Source organism: Eleutherodactylus coqui, chromosome 1 (genome assembly GCF_035609145.1).
Source record: "Eleutherodactylus coqui strain aEleCoq1 chromosome 1, aEleCoq1.hap1, whole genome shotgun sequence".
Lineage (NCBI taxonomy): Eukaryota > Metazoa > Chordata > Amphibia > Anura > Eleutherodactylidae > Eleutherodactylus > Eleutherodactylus coqui.
The window spans coordinates 478,886,830-478,901,576 of record NC_089837.1 but is presented as its reverse complement, the minus strand read 5'-3'; the positions used below and the strand labels follow the sequence as shown (position 1 = coordinate 478,901,576).

The window sequence follows — 14,747 nt, the reverse complement described above, 5'->3', positions numbered from 1 at the left end:
CGCCAGTGTGAAGGAGCCCTAGGGGTGTACCTGCACCATGCAGTAAAAAGATCATGTGATTGTCACTAATAACCATAAATACATCGAAAATTGGAGAAAAAAAAGTTTTGTGGTTTTTGTCCATATGTCAACCACCTCATCAACATGCGAAAACTGCATGCGGATTCTCGGTTGTAATTGTTTTTTTTTTTGTTTTTTTAATGCACCTCAACCAAAATGTGTGAATACAGCCTGTAGCTTCCGAGATACGAAAATGAGTTAATGACTGTATTTCGTCTGTAGTTTATATAACTGGGCTGCTTTTATAGAACAATTGTGAAGGCAATCACATGAAATATCTTGCCTAAGGTCTAGCGTAACTCTGACCACTGTGGGCAGGGAGGCTTGTGAGATGACCAGGAATGAATTAATCCATTTAGTCATGTGGGGGGAGGTATGATTATGTTAATGACCTGTTGCTGGCTATTTTAATAGGAAGCTTCCCAGTTTTCCTCTTCCATTGTGCTGGCGTCCCGGAGGAACAAGGTGACAGAAGACATGAGTGGGGTCTGGCACCTGTGTGTCCTGTGGCTGCTGTGTGCTGGGATCGAGGCTCAGAACAGTGAGTATTGACTACTTCTGGGAGTCCGGGGAGGTAGATAACATCACCAGCTTCTGAATTCTGAGCTTGCCTAATGCTGATTAATCTATAATTATAGATGATGTACCCCGACCTAGTCTATCAGTGAAATGTAATGAGTATACATCTGGTACTCTAAGCCTGGGCTCACACGAGCGTATCTTGCGGCAAATATCCAGTACGCAATGGCATTGTGTGCTAGCTGTGTGCCGCCCATCTTCTGTACAATCTTGGTGTGTGTGCCCATATAATACATCCCAAGATTCTGTGTATGTGTTTTTGTTTTTGTTTTTTTATTGCGTTCATATTTTATGCAATTTGTAAATATCCTATAGGATATCTGTGCAGCATATTGCGTGTGCAAAACCCGCACGTGCGATACACTAGGACCATACGGTCCTGGAGTCAGGTAGGAGCTATTAAAATGTTGATTCAGGGATTATTCTGGCTGCTATTATGGAGTCGGGAAGGAATTCCCCCCCCCCCCCCCCAAATGGGCTAATTGGCTTCTTCTGCCTCATTGGGTTTTATTTTTTTGCCTTCCTCTGGATCAACAAGGGTGAAAACAGACTGAACTAGATGGACATTGTCTACCTTCAGCCTAACATACTATGATACTATGTGGGACAGCCCTATATAAAGAAAAACTTCCTGCTGCGATGCCTTTAACATGTAATGGTGCAAAAACCTCTGCCATTTATGTTTTCTGGCTGAAGTCTAGCTCTACCGGCAAAGACCTTGCTACAATCAATGAAGTTTAGTCCTAGATTAATTTTCAGCTTCACTGCTAGTCCTCTTCACATACCCAGTGATGTAAATCTTGTGTGCCAAAGCTGTTATAATCTTCTAGTATCTTTGTGGAATTGATGGAGGAATAACTGTATATTATAGATAAACTAGAAACCGTCCGTGAAGTTGAGTGTACTAGGGCAGGAGGCATGGCATCTCATCATTGATATTGGGCTGTACTATCTGACCCCTGGTGGCTTGCGATACCTCTGCTTAGATGCTTAAGGAAATAATTGAAGAATCCAGCAATCTAGATCAGGGTTTCTCAACTTCAGTACTTGAAGACCAACAGGTCGTGATTTGAGGATATTGTATAGAAGAAATATCCATGTCTTCAGGTCTTGCAGTACTTCTGCATAAGTTAAATCAATAGGAGAAGATCACTATCCCTTGCCGCTGCTGTGACAGCCGGGCAGAAGATTCCTTCAGCCCTGGTGTAATGCGGGCTTCTTCCCTGTGAAAACATCTTGCATCCAGGGCTTTTCAGAAGCCTTGTGAGGGGGATAATCTGGCTGTGAATCACAGCCTCATATCGTTCTCGCCAGTGTGCAGGAGCTCTAAAGAAGTCCTGTATACCATTGGCATGTTGGGAGTACTTGATCAGTGGTGTAAAGAAATTTTGATCTATATACTGAAAGGGTGAAACATATACTTTTTTTATTTTTTTATGTCAAGGTACAGACACAAAGGGTGGCTCTGATGCTGAAAATCTGCAGTGGCATCCAATACACAACTGCTGCAGATTACATTGCGAAGGGGGAATTGTGAGGTAGAGATGCACAAATTTACATACTGCAAGCATAAAGGAAACCTGCATGAACGCCATAAACCAGGGTGAGGTTACAGGGAGCCGGGGCTGAATTTTATACTCTCCCGCTTCCCACCACTGAAGTCCCTATACGAGTTTATGGGAGAAACCACACGGGACTCTGACAAGACTCAGATGTGTTTGCTGTGTGGACTTCAGTGGTGAGAAGTGGGCAAATATGAAACGGCACCATAAGTTGTATTCCCTTTAACATGTGCGCTACAGGACAATTCTGCAGTCCTACTCTGCTGCTCCTGTAAATGTGGGTATTTTCTGCATGTAAGCATTCACTGATCTGCCCCGTGTGGATATATCCTCGGGCTTTACAGAACGGCAGAGTTGCTGGTTCAGTCGTATAAATAAATTGATTTGGGCAATATTGCTCGGCTTATCAGGTTTAGCGACTGTTAAACGTGTAGGACAGTCAACTGTGCAGAACTTCTGTATCTTATTTGTTCTATGGCAGGGGTGTGTAAATTTTATATATTTTGTTCCTTTGATTCAAGGGCCACACTTTCGCTCCTAAGGGCCGCAGTAAAATTTAAAGTGGCATTTCCCTCTAAGGCATTTATGGAATATCAAAAGTATGTGATAAATATCTAATGGGGGAGAGTTCTGAAAGTGGAACCTGCTCCTATTGGGAGAATGATGGGTCCCCTTCTCCCCTCATCAGCACTCCATAGGTGTAGACCATGCATGTGGTGACAATATAGATGTTTTGGCAACAACCTACCATTTCACAACTCCCATGAACTACAGTGGTCACCTCCAACTCTTATATTCTTTTCTGCCATACCAAATATTTCAAGGACTTGCCATTCTTTAGATAGGAGAAAATGGAGCTGGTTACACAGTGGGCCGTTAGTACTTGCCCATCCCTGCTCCTGAGTGGTGTGCCACTCCTCTGGTGTGGGAATGACCTGAGCAAGTGTTTGTGTGTTGATGGTTGGGGGCCACACAGAATGTTTGTTACAAGGGCCCCCCCCTAGGCCACGGGCTGTGCATTCCTGTTCTATCGGATACCTCGTTCAATATCTAGATCAAAGTGGCTAGGGTTGGCCTGCAATACCAGATGCACCCCATGGGCGAGAATGACAGTCTATGGAAAATGTGATTGTTCCCAGCAAGAGAAACCACGTAATCTTGTAGATATACCTTTTAATGGCTAACAAAATACATTATGTTATAGCGAGTTTGCGAACCTCTCGGGCTCTTCATCAGGCTAAAAATGGAATAGATCTGAAGAGGCATGAATAGTTATTCACACTTATAACATACATACTTATGACAAGGCACAGACATGGATGTGATTTGGTTCGCACTTAAAAGGAATCCTGCAACGGAAAACAAACTTCTTTTTTTTTTTTTTTGTCTGGGAACTGATGGCGGAGTGAAGGTTTTATAGCCCCTGAATTACTGTTAGGGGGGGGGGGGGGCGGGGCATCAGGCTAGGAATGCTACAAGAGGTACACAAACACTTTTAACTTGCCACTGATGAGGGATTATAAATTTATGGTCCCTGAATTACTGTTGAGGGGGTTTTCACCAGGCCAGCAGTCTTATCTGTATAATGTCTCACACCTCCCATTCACGCATAAATCCTGGGGAATAATTTAACCCAGTATGCAGCATGTCAAAAGTTATCAATTTATATTCCCAAATTCTTCTATATTGAAGCGTGGTTTCAAGTCACAACCATAGAAGAATTTGGGAGCATAAATTAAAACAACTTTTGACATGCTGAACAGTGGGTTAAATTATTCCCCAGGATTTATGCGTGAATGGGAGGTGTAAGACATTTATTATACAGATAAAACTGCTGGCCTGGTGAAAACCCCCATCAACAGTAATTCGGGGACCATAAATTTATAATCCCTTATCAGTGTCTAGTGTACCTCTTGCAGTATGCCTGGCCTGACGCCCACCCCGTAACAGTAATTCAGGAGCCTTAAAACTTTCACTCCGCTATCAGTGCCTAGACAAAAAAAAATTGTTTTCCGTTGCAGAATTCCTTTTAAGTGCGAACCAATCCCATCCATATCTGTGCCTTGTCATAAGTATGTATGTTATAAGTGTGTATAAATATCCATGCCTCTTCAGATCTATTCCATTTTTAGCCTGACTAAGAGCCCGAGAGGTTCACAAGCTCACTGTAACATCATGTATTTTGTTAGCCATTAAAAGGCATCATATCTACAAGATTACTTTGTTCCCAGCAAGAGAAACCATCACATTTTGCTCTACTGGTGAACACCGTACCAAACCTTTGTTTTCAGTATATGGAAGACCCATAAATCCGGAAGGAATTTATAATGTGTGGTTTTGTTCACTTTGCTGGAGACAGCGTTGTCTGCAAATGTATCAAAAGGTGTATGAAAAATTTGTCATAACTATCATAGGTTTGGGTTGTTGAGGTAGGTAGAGTAATTACTTTATGCCACCCCCTTACCCAGAGTAAAATTATGCCAAATTTATGAATTTTTAAATTTTCATAACTGTCAAAGAGACTCTCGCTCCTCAAACTGTCCCTTCTGCCACTCTTGAAGTGCAAAAAGGACCCGGAAGAATGTATTAAGTCAAGCATTTCTGACCCTGTGCCCTGGTTGGTGACCCCCATGTACCTGTCCGCAGTCCTCTTATCTGTATTGCGGATGTGCTGGCCGGTGCACATGTGAAGTACAGATAATGCTATGCCGTGGAAGGGCCATGGATTGGATTGCTTCCATTGACTTCAATGGAAGCCATCTGCGCGGATTTCGCCTAGGAATAGAGCGTACTGCTTTTTGTCTTATCCCCTTCCCCTTCCAAGCAGAAAATTGCATTTTATTTCAGCTCATGGGCAGGAAAAAAACTGCTTTTCCTCAGCATGCTATGGGAGGTATTTCTGGTGGAATCTTGAGGCGGACGCCCGCTCCAGATTCTACAAAGCAAATCCGCCCGTGTGCAGGCGGCCTAAGCAGTCTGATAGTTGCATTAGTGCTGTATTACGGTCCACAACACAAACCAAAAGTGGCCTCAGGCTGGGTTTCCACACTACAGCAACCTCATGCGTCCTGAACCCCACCGACCGACAGCGCCCAGCGGGCACATGATCTTGCTGCAGTTGGTGGGTGGGGTGCTGGGCACATGCAGCTGGGCACCTTTTTAAGGCTGATTTAGACAAAACTATTTTCGCTCAAAGCCATCTTTTGAGCGCTAATCGTTGTCTAACTGCACTGACATTGTGCAGTTTTCATTAAGCCGTTGCTCATCGTTGTCTTTCAGCATGCTGAAAGATCAGCGATCAGTTATCAGGAATGCACAGCAGGATACAGCTGATACTCTTGTTTCAGCTGTATCCTGCTCCCTGAAGACAGCAGGGTATGAAGAACACAGCGGTCCAACTGTGTTCTTCATCCCCCGGTCGGAGCTAGAACAGCCAGGTGCTCTGAGCAAAGAACAGCTGGATGCAGAAGACAAGTGGGGCTGCTTGTCTTCTGCATCCCCCGCTTGGAACGCAAGGTGATCGCTCAACGTTTGAGCGATCACCTTGCGCTGTAAAAAGCACACTCCGATGATCGCTGAAAAGATTTTTTTGAGCGATTAATCGTTGTCTAAACCAGGCTTTACATGGAGCCGTTCACCTGAGCAACTGAGCTTATACAGGCAGATAAACCGTTCACTAATTATTTTACATATTACTCATTCATGTAAACTGTATTAGTTCAAGCGTTGGCCAAGTTTACATTGAACGATTATGTTCAAATTCACAGAATCGAACGATAATTGTTTTACGTAAAAGGGCTCTTTCTGCAGCGTGGAAACCCAGGCTAACAGAGTGCATCTGTCATGCATGCTGCTGCATCACACATCTCATAGCTGGTGCGGAGTTGTGCTCTAACTTGAGCTGCTGTAAACTTGCCATGTCCTGCCCCACCCATGATCAAAAAGAAAAGAAAAAAATGGACAAGTATTTGCACAAAAGAGGAAGGTGCCGACTTTTTTTTTTTTTTTTCTTCGCACACCCGGTGATTAAGCCCCCACCTCTGATGTCTTCTCTGACATTTTTTGGAGGAATGGATCATAAAAATAAAAGTGAAAGATCAAAAATGAAATCTAAAAAGTGCCCACTAATTGGCCATAGCCGAAACCAGGTTGACATGTAATATATCAAAATATGCAATAAAAAATGATTAACACTAAGGCATTTTTTTCTGGTAATAGTATCTGCCTGACATATTGTATGTACAGTGGATAAGTCTACACACCCCTGTCTTTAAATGTTCCCCACCGTAAAAGATTTCAGTTTGTTTTCCAATAGAATTGTACAGCTAACGGGTCACATTGACAGTGGGGGAAAAAAAATCAAAGGATTAATTTTTTATTGGGGTGTGTCGACTCGACTGTAATGCTTTTTTTTTTTTTTTTTTTTTCTTTTTTCCCCTTCGTCTTAACTGAGCCGTGAAATTGAGTGTGAGTGCCTTGGCATCCCCCTTGACTTGAATGGCCAAGCCTCGTCTACAAATCTGATCAGAATAGTGCATATCGATTATTATGGGTCATGTACTGCCAGTTGTCACCTCAGACCAAAAATGGTTATGTGCATTAGGCCTTAAATCTTTCTCCACCTATGGCATAAATGCATGTAATTTGAAAGCTTTACCCAAAAGAAATATTACACTTTTCTTGCTGGTGTGTGAACATGACTGCTAACCATAGTCCTATAAAACCTCAGGTTAGACACTTCAGCTGAGAGTCACATGTAAGATTCCAGGAAGGATTGAATTCTCATGTGACCCATCTCTGCCTGGAGCCCCTCAGCACGACTCCAGATCATGCATCACATGCTGATACAAAGGGGCTCTACTAAGCCAAGAGAATGTAGGCTCATATGGTAGAGAAACCTCTGCATCAACCTCAATCTGCTTAATCCTCTATCTCATGTGACCTGATGAATTCCTTTCACATCTCAGTAAAATGTTAGATCGCCTAGGATGTATTTGGACATTCAAAGTTGAACAGTTCTGTGTCCCTCATGTAGGACATGAGCTTTCTCAATTGGTCACTCATTTCTTTTATGTTGTAGGGTCTCGAAATAGAATCCAGCAGAGCACTACAGAGGTACAAAGTAAGAAACGTCTGCCATTCAGGTCATGGAACAGCCAAATGTACCCTGTCTGGAAAGGAAGTGAAGCCCAGAAAAGGGACTGCTGGAAAGGTCAGAAAAAAGGGTTGTGGTGTTTAACTTAACCTAAAATGGAATAAGTGATTTCAAACCTGATGAAGTAAGATCATAGTAACTGTTTAGAATACATACTGATATATGCATGTATCAGTTGTATTCTATGTACGTATTGGGGATTAGTATATTAAGAGTCTTGCCCTTTTTAGGAGGCCAGGTGACTTTCAATATCCAGAATGATGCCCCAACTTTGACTGGTGCGAAGTCTACATTCTTCATCAAGCTGAACTTCCCCCACAATCAAACTGTGCTGCCTGATGGACAAATTGTGTGGAGCCAAAACTGCACTGACAATAGTAAGTAGTAGTTTTGTCAAATACTGATATTAAAGGGAGTTGGAACAGTCTAGTGCATAAGGTGCTCTTTAAATCTGCTTTACATAGGTACCTGGGTGTCAGCTGGTGAACCGGTCTACCCTGATGAGTCGGCAGAAGGGTCAAGATGCACCTTTCCAGATGGCAATCCATTCCCACGGGAAGCGGAAAAGAGACGCAGCAAATTTGTCTACGTTTGGCAAGCATGGGGTCTGTTTCTTTAACTAAATCTATTTAACTGGTTAGGTAAGACTTGACACAAATAACTGAGACCATGCTTCATTCTAGGAAAGTACTGGCAGGTGGTAGATGGTCCTTCTTCCAATCTCACAGTAGAGACAGATGACATTCCGCTTGGCTCCTACACAATGGATGTGGTTGTGTATCATTATCGAGGGCGACAGAAATTCATTCCCATTGGCAGCACATCCTCCCAATTTGCCATAACTGGTATGAAATACATTTTCTATTTGGTGGGAAAATATATTCTAGAAAAGCCTTGTGCAAACTTATGCTTATACCCTAAACCATATTGGACCCTGCTACTTAAGTTATTTTGATAGAATACTAAAATGCCCCTTCAAAGTGAATTTTGTAGAATACTGTCTTGTAAGTTCAGTGGACTAGTGGGCCCATTTAGACAACTATTATCACTCAAAAGCCGTCTTTTGAGCGATAATTGTGTGTAACTGCACTTACATCCTGCAGTTTTCGTTATCCTGTTGCTCATCGTCGTCTTTCAGCCTGCTGAAAGACTACGATTAGCCTTATCAGGGACTCTCAGTGAGATACAGCTGATACTATTGTTTCAGCTGTATCCCGCTCCCTGATAACAGGCTGGGTATGAAGAACACAGCGGTCCAGCTCTGTTCTCCATACCCGGCACGGAGCACTCGGCTGTATAACAGCTGGACGCTCCATCCAAAAAACATCTGGATGCAGAAAACAAGCAGGCACACCCCGCTTGTCTTCTGCACCCTCTGCACGGACCGCCCGGCTCTAACAGCCGGGCGCTCTGTACAGAAAACAGCTGGATGCAGAAGGCAAGCGGGCACACCTCTCGTCTTCTGCATCCTCCGCTCGGCTGTATAACAGCCGGGCGTTCGGAGCAGAGAACAGCTGGATGCAGAAGACAAGTGGGGACACTCCGCTTGTCCTCTGCATCCTCCACTGGCAGCACAAGGTGATCGCTCATCTTGAGCGATCATCTTGCGCTGTAAATAACACAACGATTATCGCTCAAAAGCCGCTTGAGCGACATCTTTTGAGCGATTATCGTTGTCTAAATGGGCCTTAAAAGTTGATCACTTGAAATCAACATTCACTACCCTCATCCACAAAGCTCTCCACAGCACCGCCCCGCCCTATATTGCATCCCTCATCTCAATCCACCACCCAGCCTGTGCCCTCCGCTAACAAAATCGGATTAAGCGCTCCTTTAATTCAAACTTCTCATTTCTGCCTCCAAGACTTTTTGCTAGAGCGGCACCAGTCCTCTGGAACGCGCTACTCCAAACTATCTGGGCAGTCCCTGACGCGCATTATTTCAGGCGTGATCTAAAAATGCACCTCTTCAGGGAGGCATACCATACCCCTCTGTACTCCGCCTGATAACATGCTCCCTGTCCTACTGACTGCAGCCCCTGCTAGCCGCAATCAACTGCTCCCGCCAGTCACACCGATTCAGCCACTATAAGGCCTGACCATTGTCTGAGGATAGCATCCCTCACTCTCCACCTCGCCATACCATGCACATTTCCAGCCCCTTACTTTCTGTATCACCCCATTATCTGTAGTATGTAAGCTCGTTGGAGCAGGACCCGCACCCCTATTGTCTCTATCAATTGATTACTAGATGTAACTGTGGTTTTCTTTCTGTTCCTCCTGTTTTGTAAGCACTGTGGAATATGTTGGCGCTATTTAAATATTATTAATGATGATGATATTGGCCATTTGCCATATTTTTCCTGTAGGCTTTAGTTCCAGTTTCTGCTAAACCTTAACCTATTATGTTACAGATCAGATACCGGTCTCTGTTTCCATAACACAAGTTCTTGATCTGAACCAGGAGGACAGGCGCTTTATCCAGAACAGAGCAGTGTCCTTCTCTGTAGCGGTTCATGACCCAAGTGCCTATCTCCAGACATCTGACATATCTTTTTCATGGGATTTTGGAGATGAGAGTGGTACCCTTATAACTCGAAATACAGGTGTTACTCATACATATGTTTCTCCGGGGGCATTCAAGGCAAAAGTTGTTGTTCAGGCTGCCATTCCAATTACTCCATGTGGTGGTGCTACTCCTGCGGTAACAACTGCACAGGGGGATGTGACTACAGAGCTACCTGTGGAACCCACAGCTGAAGTCGCTACAACAAATGGTGGACAATTGACTGGTATGTTGTACTCTAAAGAGTTTTAACCTAAACTTGCATGCAGACTTGGGGACTTGTGTGTTCTTAATGTTTTTGACCAAATCACAAGGCTGCCTCCTGGTGGTGGTAAACTTAAAACGGGAGCTGCCCAGTTTCCAGTTGAGAAGTGGCAGTATATGTGCTACCACTTTTCATTAATAACTAAATGAGGGGGGATGGCTGAGCATGATCAAAGTATCTACAGCTAAAGCAGCTCTTGGTGTTAGTACTCTACAGGTGGTATTTTAACTAGGCCCAACGTAATGCTAATTCTGCACCCCTCCAAGTTGGTAATATAAGTCCCTTACTAATGGCAGGAAACATGAAGGCCTAAAGCCAGCAACTTTTTTTTTTCTTCTCCTTCTCAAGCAGTGGTTCCCGTTGGTACAGTTGTGCCAGTTCCAAGTAACTCCTCATCATCACTTGATTTAGCAGATGATCAGTCCCTAACTGAAGCTTCCATAACTGAGGATAACCTGAATTCTGCAACTGCGGAACCAGAAACAGATCAAGCAACTGTACCAACTGCTATTCCTGAAGCCGGAACTTCACAAGTAGTTGTAGTCAATAGTGAAGACACCGGAACAGAAGTTCTGCCTGATAATGGCTTGTCAGCTACCCAGGAAGACATTCTTAGTACAGCCGTCTTTATAACAGAAGATGGTGGTACAGCAGTAGCCGGAACGGAAGCTGTGTTAACAGAAGAAGCTGAACCTAGTCAGGCTGTAGAAACGGCAACACAGCTTGCTGAGAACATTGAAGAAAGTACTGAGGCTGGACCCACTTCCTCTACGCAAGCACCAGCGGAAGGTATGTTCCCATGAAGTTGAATGTATATGCATTTTCAGCTGCGTTGACGTGCGTTTTTGACAGTGTTTGGCCACTCTCACACATCGCTTTGTTGGTTGTTTTTTTGTTTTTTTTCAGCGTGGTATGACGCTCCCATTTTAATAGGGCCTCGCAGACATGCGCTTGAGGTTTTGTTTTTTTTGTTCTTCCACGTTTAGCGCACCTCATCACCCATCACAATGTTGGCCGAAAACTAAAGTTTTCAGAACCATTATCAACACAGCCAAGCAATCTGATAATACCAAAATTGAAAAAAGTAAAAAACGCAGTAACCACATTCCACCGCCCATTCATTTCAATGGTCAAAGCAACGCATTATAAAGCACAGACGTGCATGAAAATAGAACAGATGGCGCTTGAAAAACTCGGCGTTACAAATCCTGCATTTTAGTGCATGTTTGAGAAGCCCAATTGAAGTCAATGGTAGCGTTTGACAGCGTTTAAGACTGTGCTGAAAACACAGCGTTAATGCTGGAAAAAATGGTGGAAACTGTTTCCTATCATAAAAATAAAACCAACTTTTTTTTTTTTTCCCCCCATAACAGTAACTGATGTGACTGCATCTAATGAAGCGGTTCCAGTCACAGAAGCTAATGGTGAAGTCTTAATACTTGCCAAGCGCCAGGCTCCTGAGGGCCCGTTTGTTGGGTGCCTGCTGTATAGATATGGAACGCTTGCCACTGACCTGGAGATTGTCTGTAAGTACATAGTGGAATAGAAGGCCTGTAACATAAACCACACTAGGAAACTAACGTGCTTTATATTTTAACTTCTAGCTGGTATTGAAAGTGTTCAGATTGTGCAAGTGGAGCCAATTGTGGCTGCTGGGCTTGAGAATACGGTGGATCTCATGGTTACTTGCCAAGGAAGGTAAGTGTAATGCCAGGAGCAGCAGTTGCACTACAAGCATTAGACTTCTCCTGCTGGAAACTACTTTGTAAAACTCAATCATCCTATTTATGCTAGCAAGTCCCTCAAACTAGACCAGCCATCGCATCTAACTTGCAGAAGCACAAGTCTCACAGTGCTTGGTGAAAACTGGGCTGCTCCTTCATGTCTGCATCCTACAGACTCATGTGTTCCCTTTCCAGCACCTTAAGACAATCCAATCCTTGTATCACTTTAACACTGTTGGCTATGGGCTTTATTTCTTATTACAGTGTACCAAGGCAAGTTTGTACTGTAGTTTCTGACCCAGACTGTGGGAATCCTCAGGAGGCTGTCTGTAACCCAGTGGAGCCCTCATCTGACTGCCAGCTAGTATTGCGGCAAGTCTTCAATGATTCTGGAGTCTACTGTGTCAATGTGTCCTTGACTGATGAAGTCAGCTTGGCTGTTGCAAGTGCACAAGTTAGTGTATCATCGGGTGAGTTCACAAACAAGTGTTCTGTAAGAATAATAAACAAATGTAGCGCATTCCACTGCATGCCATAATATCCAGGTATTTTCTTCTGGAATCACTTAGTCTGGGGAGAACATGGTGTTTCATGGAGGTACCATAAGGAACACTACTTCTACTATACTATTATGTCTACCAATGTGGTGGTTTTAACTGCTCTTTTTTCCTTCGGCTACCAAAATTTTCTTCTTTCTGTGACATATGGGGCTATTTTTAAAAAAATATCTTTCACTGGCTTTCTTTTTAATTAGGGGTAAAAAGCTAACAAAATTACTTATATTTTTTTTTAATTCGCATATTTACGCTAAAATAAAGTATGGGGGTGGGTTCCTAATTTTGTCTCGGACGTTTTTAATATATAATGTGTGATTTTTGGATTACAGGGTGCACATGGTGACAGTTTTGGTTGGCATTGGCTTTGGGTTGCTTTCTTTATGTATATATTTTTATTTTATTCTGTAATTTTGTTTTACTTATGTATGTATTTTTTTTTTAAGATCTACGTTCTCCATGGCGTCATATGACCTCTGGGGGACACTCGCATGTTTGTTTGTTTTTTTTTGACACTTTCCTACTGTAGCTGAGGCATCCATAAGATCCCTAGTTACAGGAAAAAAATCCCCTGTAGTGACAATGGTCACTGGTAGAGCTGATCAGGGTCTGCTAGGACCCTGTATCTCTGCTGTGACAGGGGATCCCGGCTCGCATAGTGGAAGAAAAATTTTCGCTCTTTAGTACATGGTGCTCATTGAGCGCTGTGTACTAGAGAAGGTAGAAGGCAAAAAGGGTTAAAAACCATTACTGCCTTCTCCCATGGGTTCTCAGCTGTCACTAACAGCCCTGTTACAGGGCTTCAGCAAATACTTCTTGAGCATATCACTTCTATCTGAAATCAATAGCTAATTTTTCCAGATTTTGATAATTCCCTACAAAGCATTAAACTGCTAGAAAATAGGCAATTCTCAACTTCTAAGGCTTCAAACTTCCATAGGTATTTCAGGTCAAAAGTCATAGCTTATGACTTAGTTTGAAGCAATATTGAATTAAATACATGGGAGGGGGTATTGAAGTGACTGCATGGCTGCTCCCCTTCTGATGAACAATTGTGTTTCTATGTTTCAGGTGCAGCATCTTCAGTCAATGGAATTGCTGTAACTGTTGGTGTACTCCTGGTTGCTCTGGCTGTAGCTACTGTAGCTTACACATACAGGTGAGAGTTCATATATAGAGATCTCATAAACTGGGAGACATCTGTGAAAACCCTGCCCATGTTGATGTTAAGGCCTCGTTCACACGGGCTACAAAATCATTGCTATGTTTTGTAGCCTGAAAGAGCCCATTGGAAACCATGAGCATTTACTTGACTTTATTTGCTTTAACCTTTTAGACACCTTAAGACTTACACACCTCTCAGAACAGAACACTCGACTATCAACTGGTTCCCTGATCGTCTATCTCTTCGCCTCTTTATTCAAAATGCCCTTGGACGCTCCGCGAGTGGGGAGAACAGCCCACTCTTAAACGGGCGAGTGGTTTGATAGAAAGATGGTAAAAGCATGCTGTTCCTGAAGATTATACAGAGTGATGGCAAGCAGTTACTAATGAAATAAGACCTCTTAAACGTGTAAAAGTAACTTGTGGCTGTAAACGTTTCAACCGGCGTTCCAATGCATTTCAAATACAATGTAAATTGAGGAAATGACCCAATTTTCATCCTAAGGCTGAAATTGTTTTCTGACAATAAATGTATAAAAAAATTAATTTAATAGTGTGTGGTCCTTCTACATAGTATGAGGTTCATCCAGAAAGTAATGCTTAAATGCTCATCATTCTAGCATGTTGGCAAATTTAAACTTCTGACTTGTCTGCTAGCTTTTCCTGCACTACTTCTCTCTAGTATAATATAAAGTGTCTGGCTGCCACTGAGTTTTTGCTGTATTCTGAGTTGCACAAGGAAAGACTAGAATTGATGGGAACGGACACAGATTAGATATTAGAAGAAAAAAAAATCTTTCTGAGGGTGACCAATGAGCGGAACAGGTTGCCACAGGAGGTGGCGAGTTCTTCAATGGAAGCCTTCAAACAGAGGCTGGACAAACATCGGTCTAGGATGATTTAGTGAATCCTGCACTGAGCAGGGGGTTGGACCTGGTGACCCTAGAGGAACCACCTATCTCTGCCATTCTATGAATCCTGGTAATGGAAGGCCACAGAGATCCACAGAAGACTAAAAATGTTTGGTCAAGCCACAATTGACTAGAGCAGTGTCAGAAGGTGGATGAAGCCTTTTCAAGCAGGGGCATCGTCCTGGGGTGACCACTTGTAAAGTGGCAG

At 43.1% G+C, this 14,747-nt stretch overlaps 1 protein-coding gene across 2 annotated transcripts; it reads left to right on the top strand.

The window, feature by feature from the left end:
• The first annotated feature begins 292 nt into the window (after positions 1–292).
• Positions 293–14,174, top strand: PMEL (premelanosome protein). 2 transcript variants are annotated; one of them, XM_066585038.1, is made up of 12 exons: positions 293–601; positions 7,282–7,413; positions 7,587–7,733; positions 7,821–7,961; positions 8,040–8,201; positions 9,770–10,147; positions 10,538–10,975; positions 11,560–11,712; positions 11,791–11,884; positions 12,175–12,380; positions 13,536–13,623; positions 13,801–14,174. In XM_066585038.1, exons 1-12 carry the CDS (start codon positions 538–540, stop codon positions 13,949–13,951), a joined length of 2,154 nt encoding a protein of 717 aa, XP_066441135.1. In that variant the 5' UTR covers positions 293–537; the 3' UTR covers positions 13,952–14,174. The 2 variants fall into 2 exon arrangements, with proteins under 2 accessions (XP_066441135.1, XP_066441130.1); XM_066585033.1 differs by having other exon boundaries at positions 10,535–10,975.
• Positions 14,175–14,747: the final 573 nt, after the last annotated feature.

What these genes read in the sequence shown, in the direction of transcription:
- PMEL (XM_066585033.1), top strand. Translation starts at nt 538, where the DNA reads ATGAGTGGGGTCTGGCACCTGTGTGTCCTGTGGCTGCTGTGTGCTGGG. An exon ending in CTCCCAATTTGCCATAACTG is followed by an intron (nt 8,202 to 9,769) that starts GTATGAAATACA and finishes ATTATGTTACAG; the next exon opens with ATCAGATACCGGTCTCTGTT. An exon ending in ACAAGTTAGTGTATCATCGG is followed by an intron (nt 12,381 to 13,535) that starts GTGAGTTCACAA and finishes TCTATGTTTCAG; the next exon opens with GTGCAGCATCTTCAGTCAAT.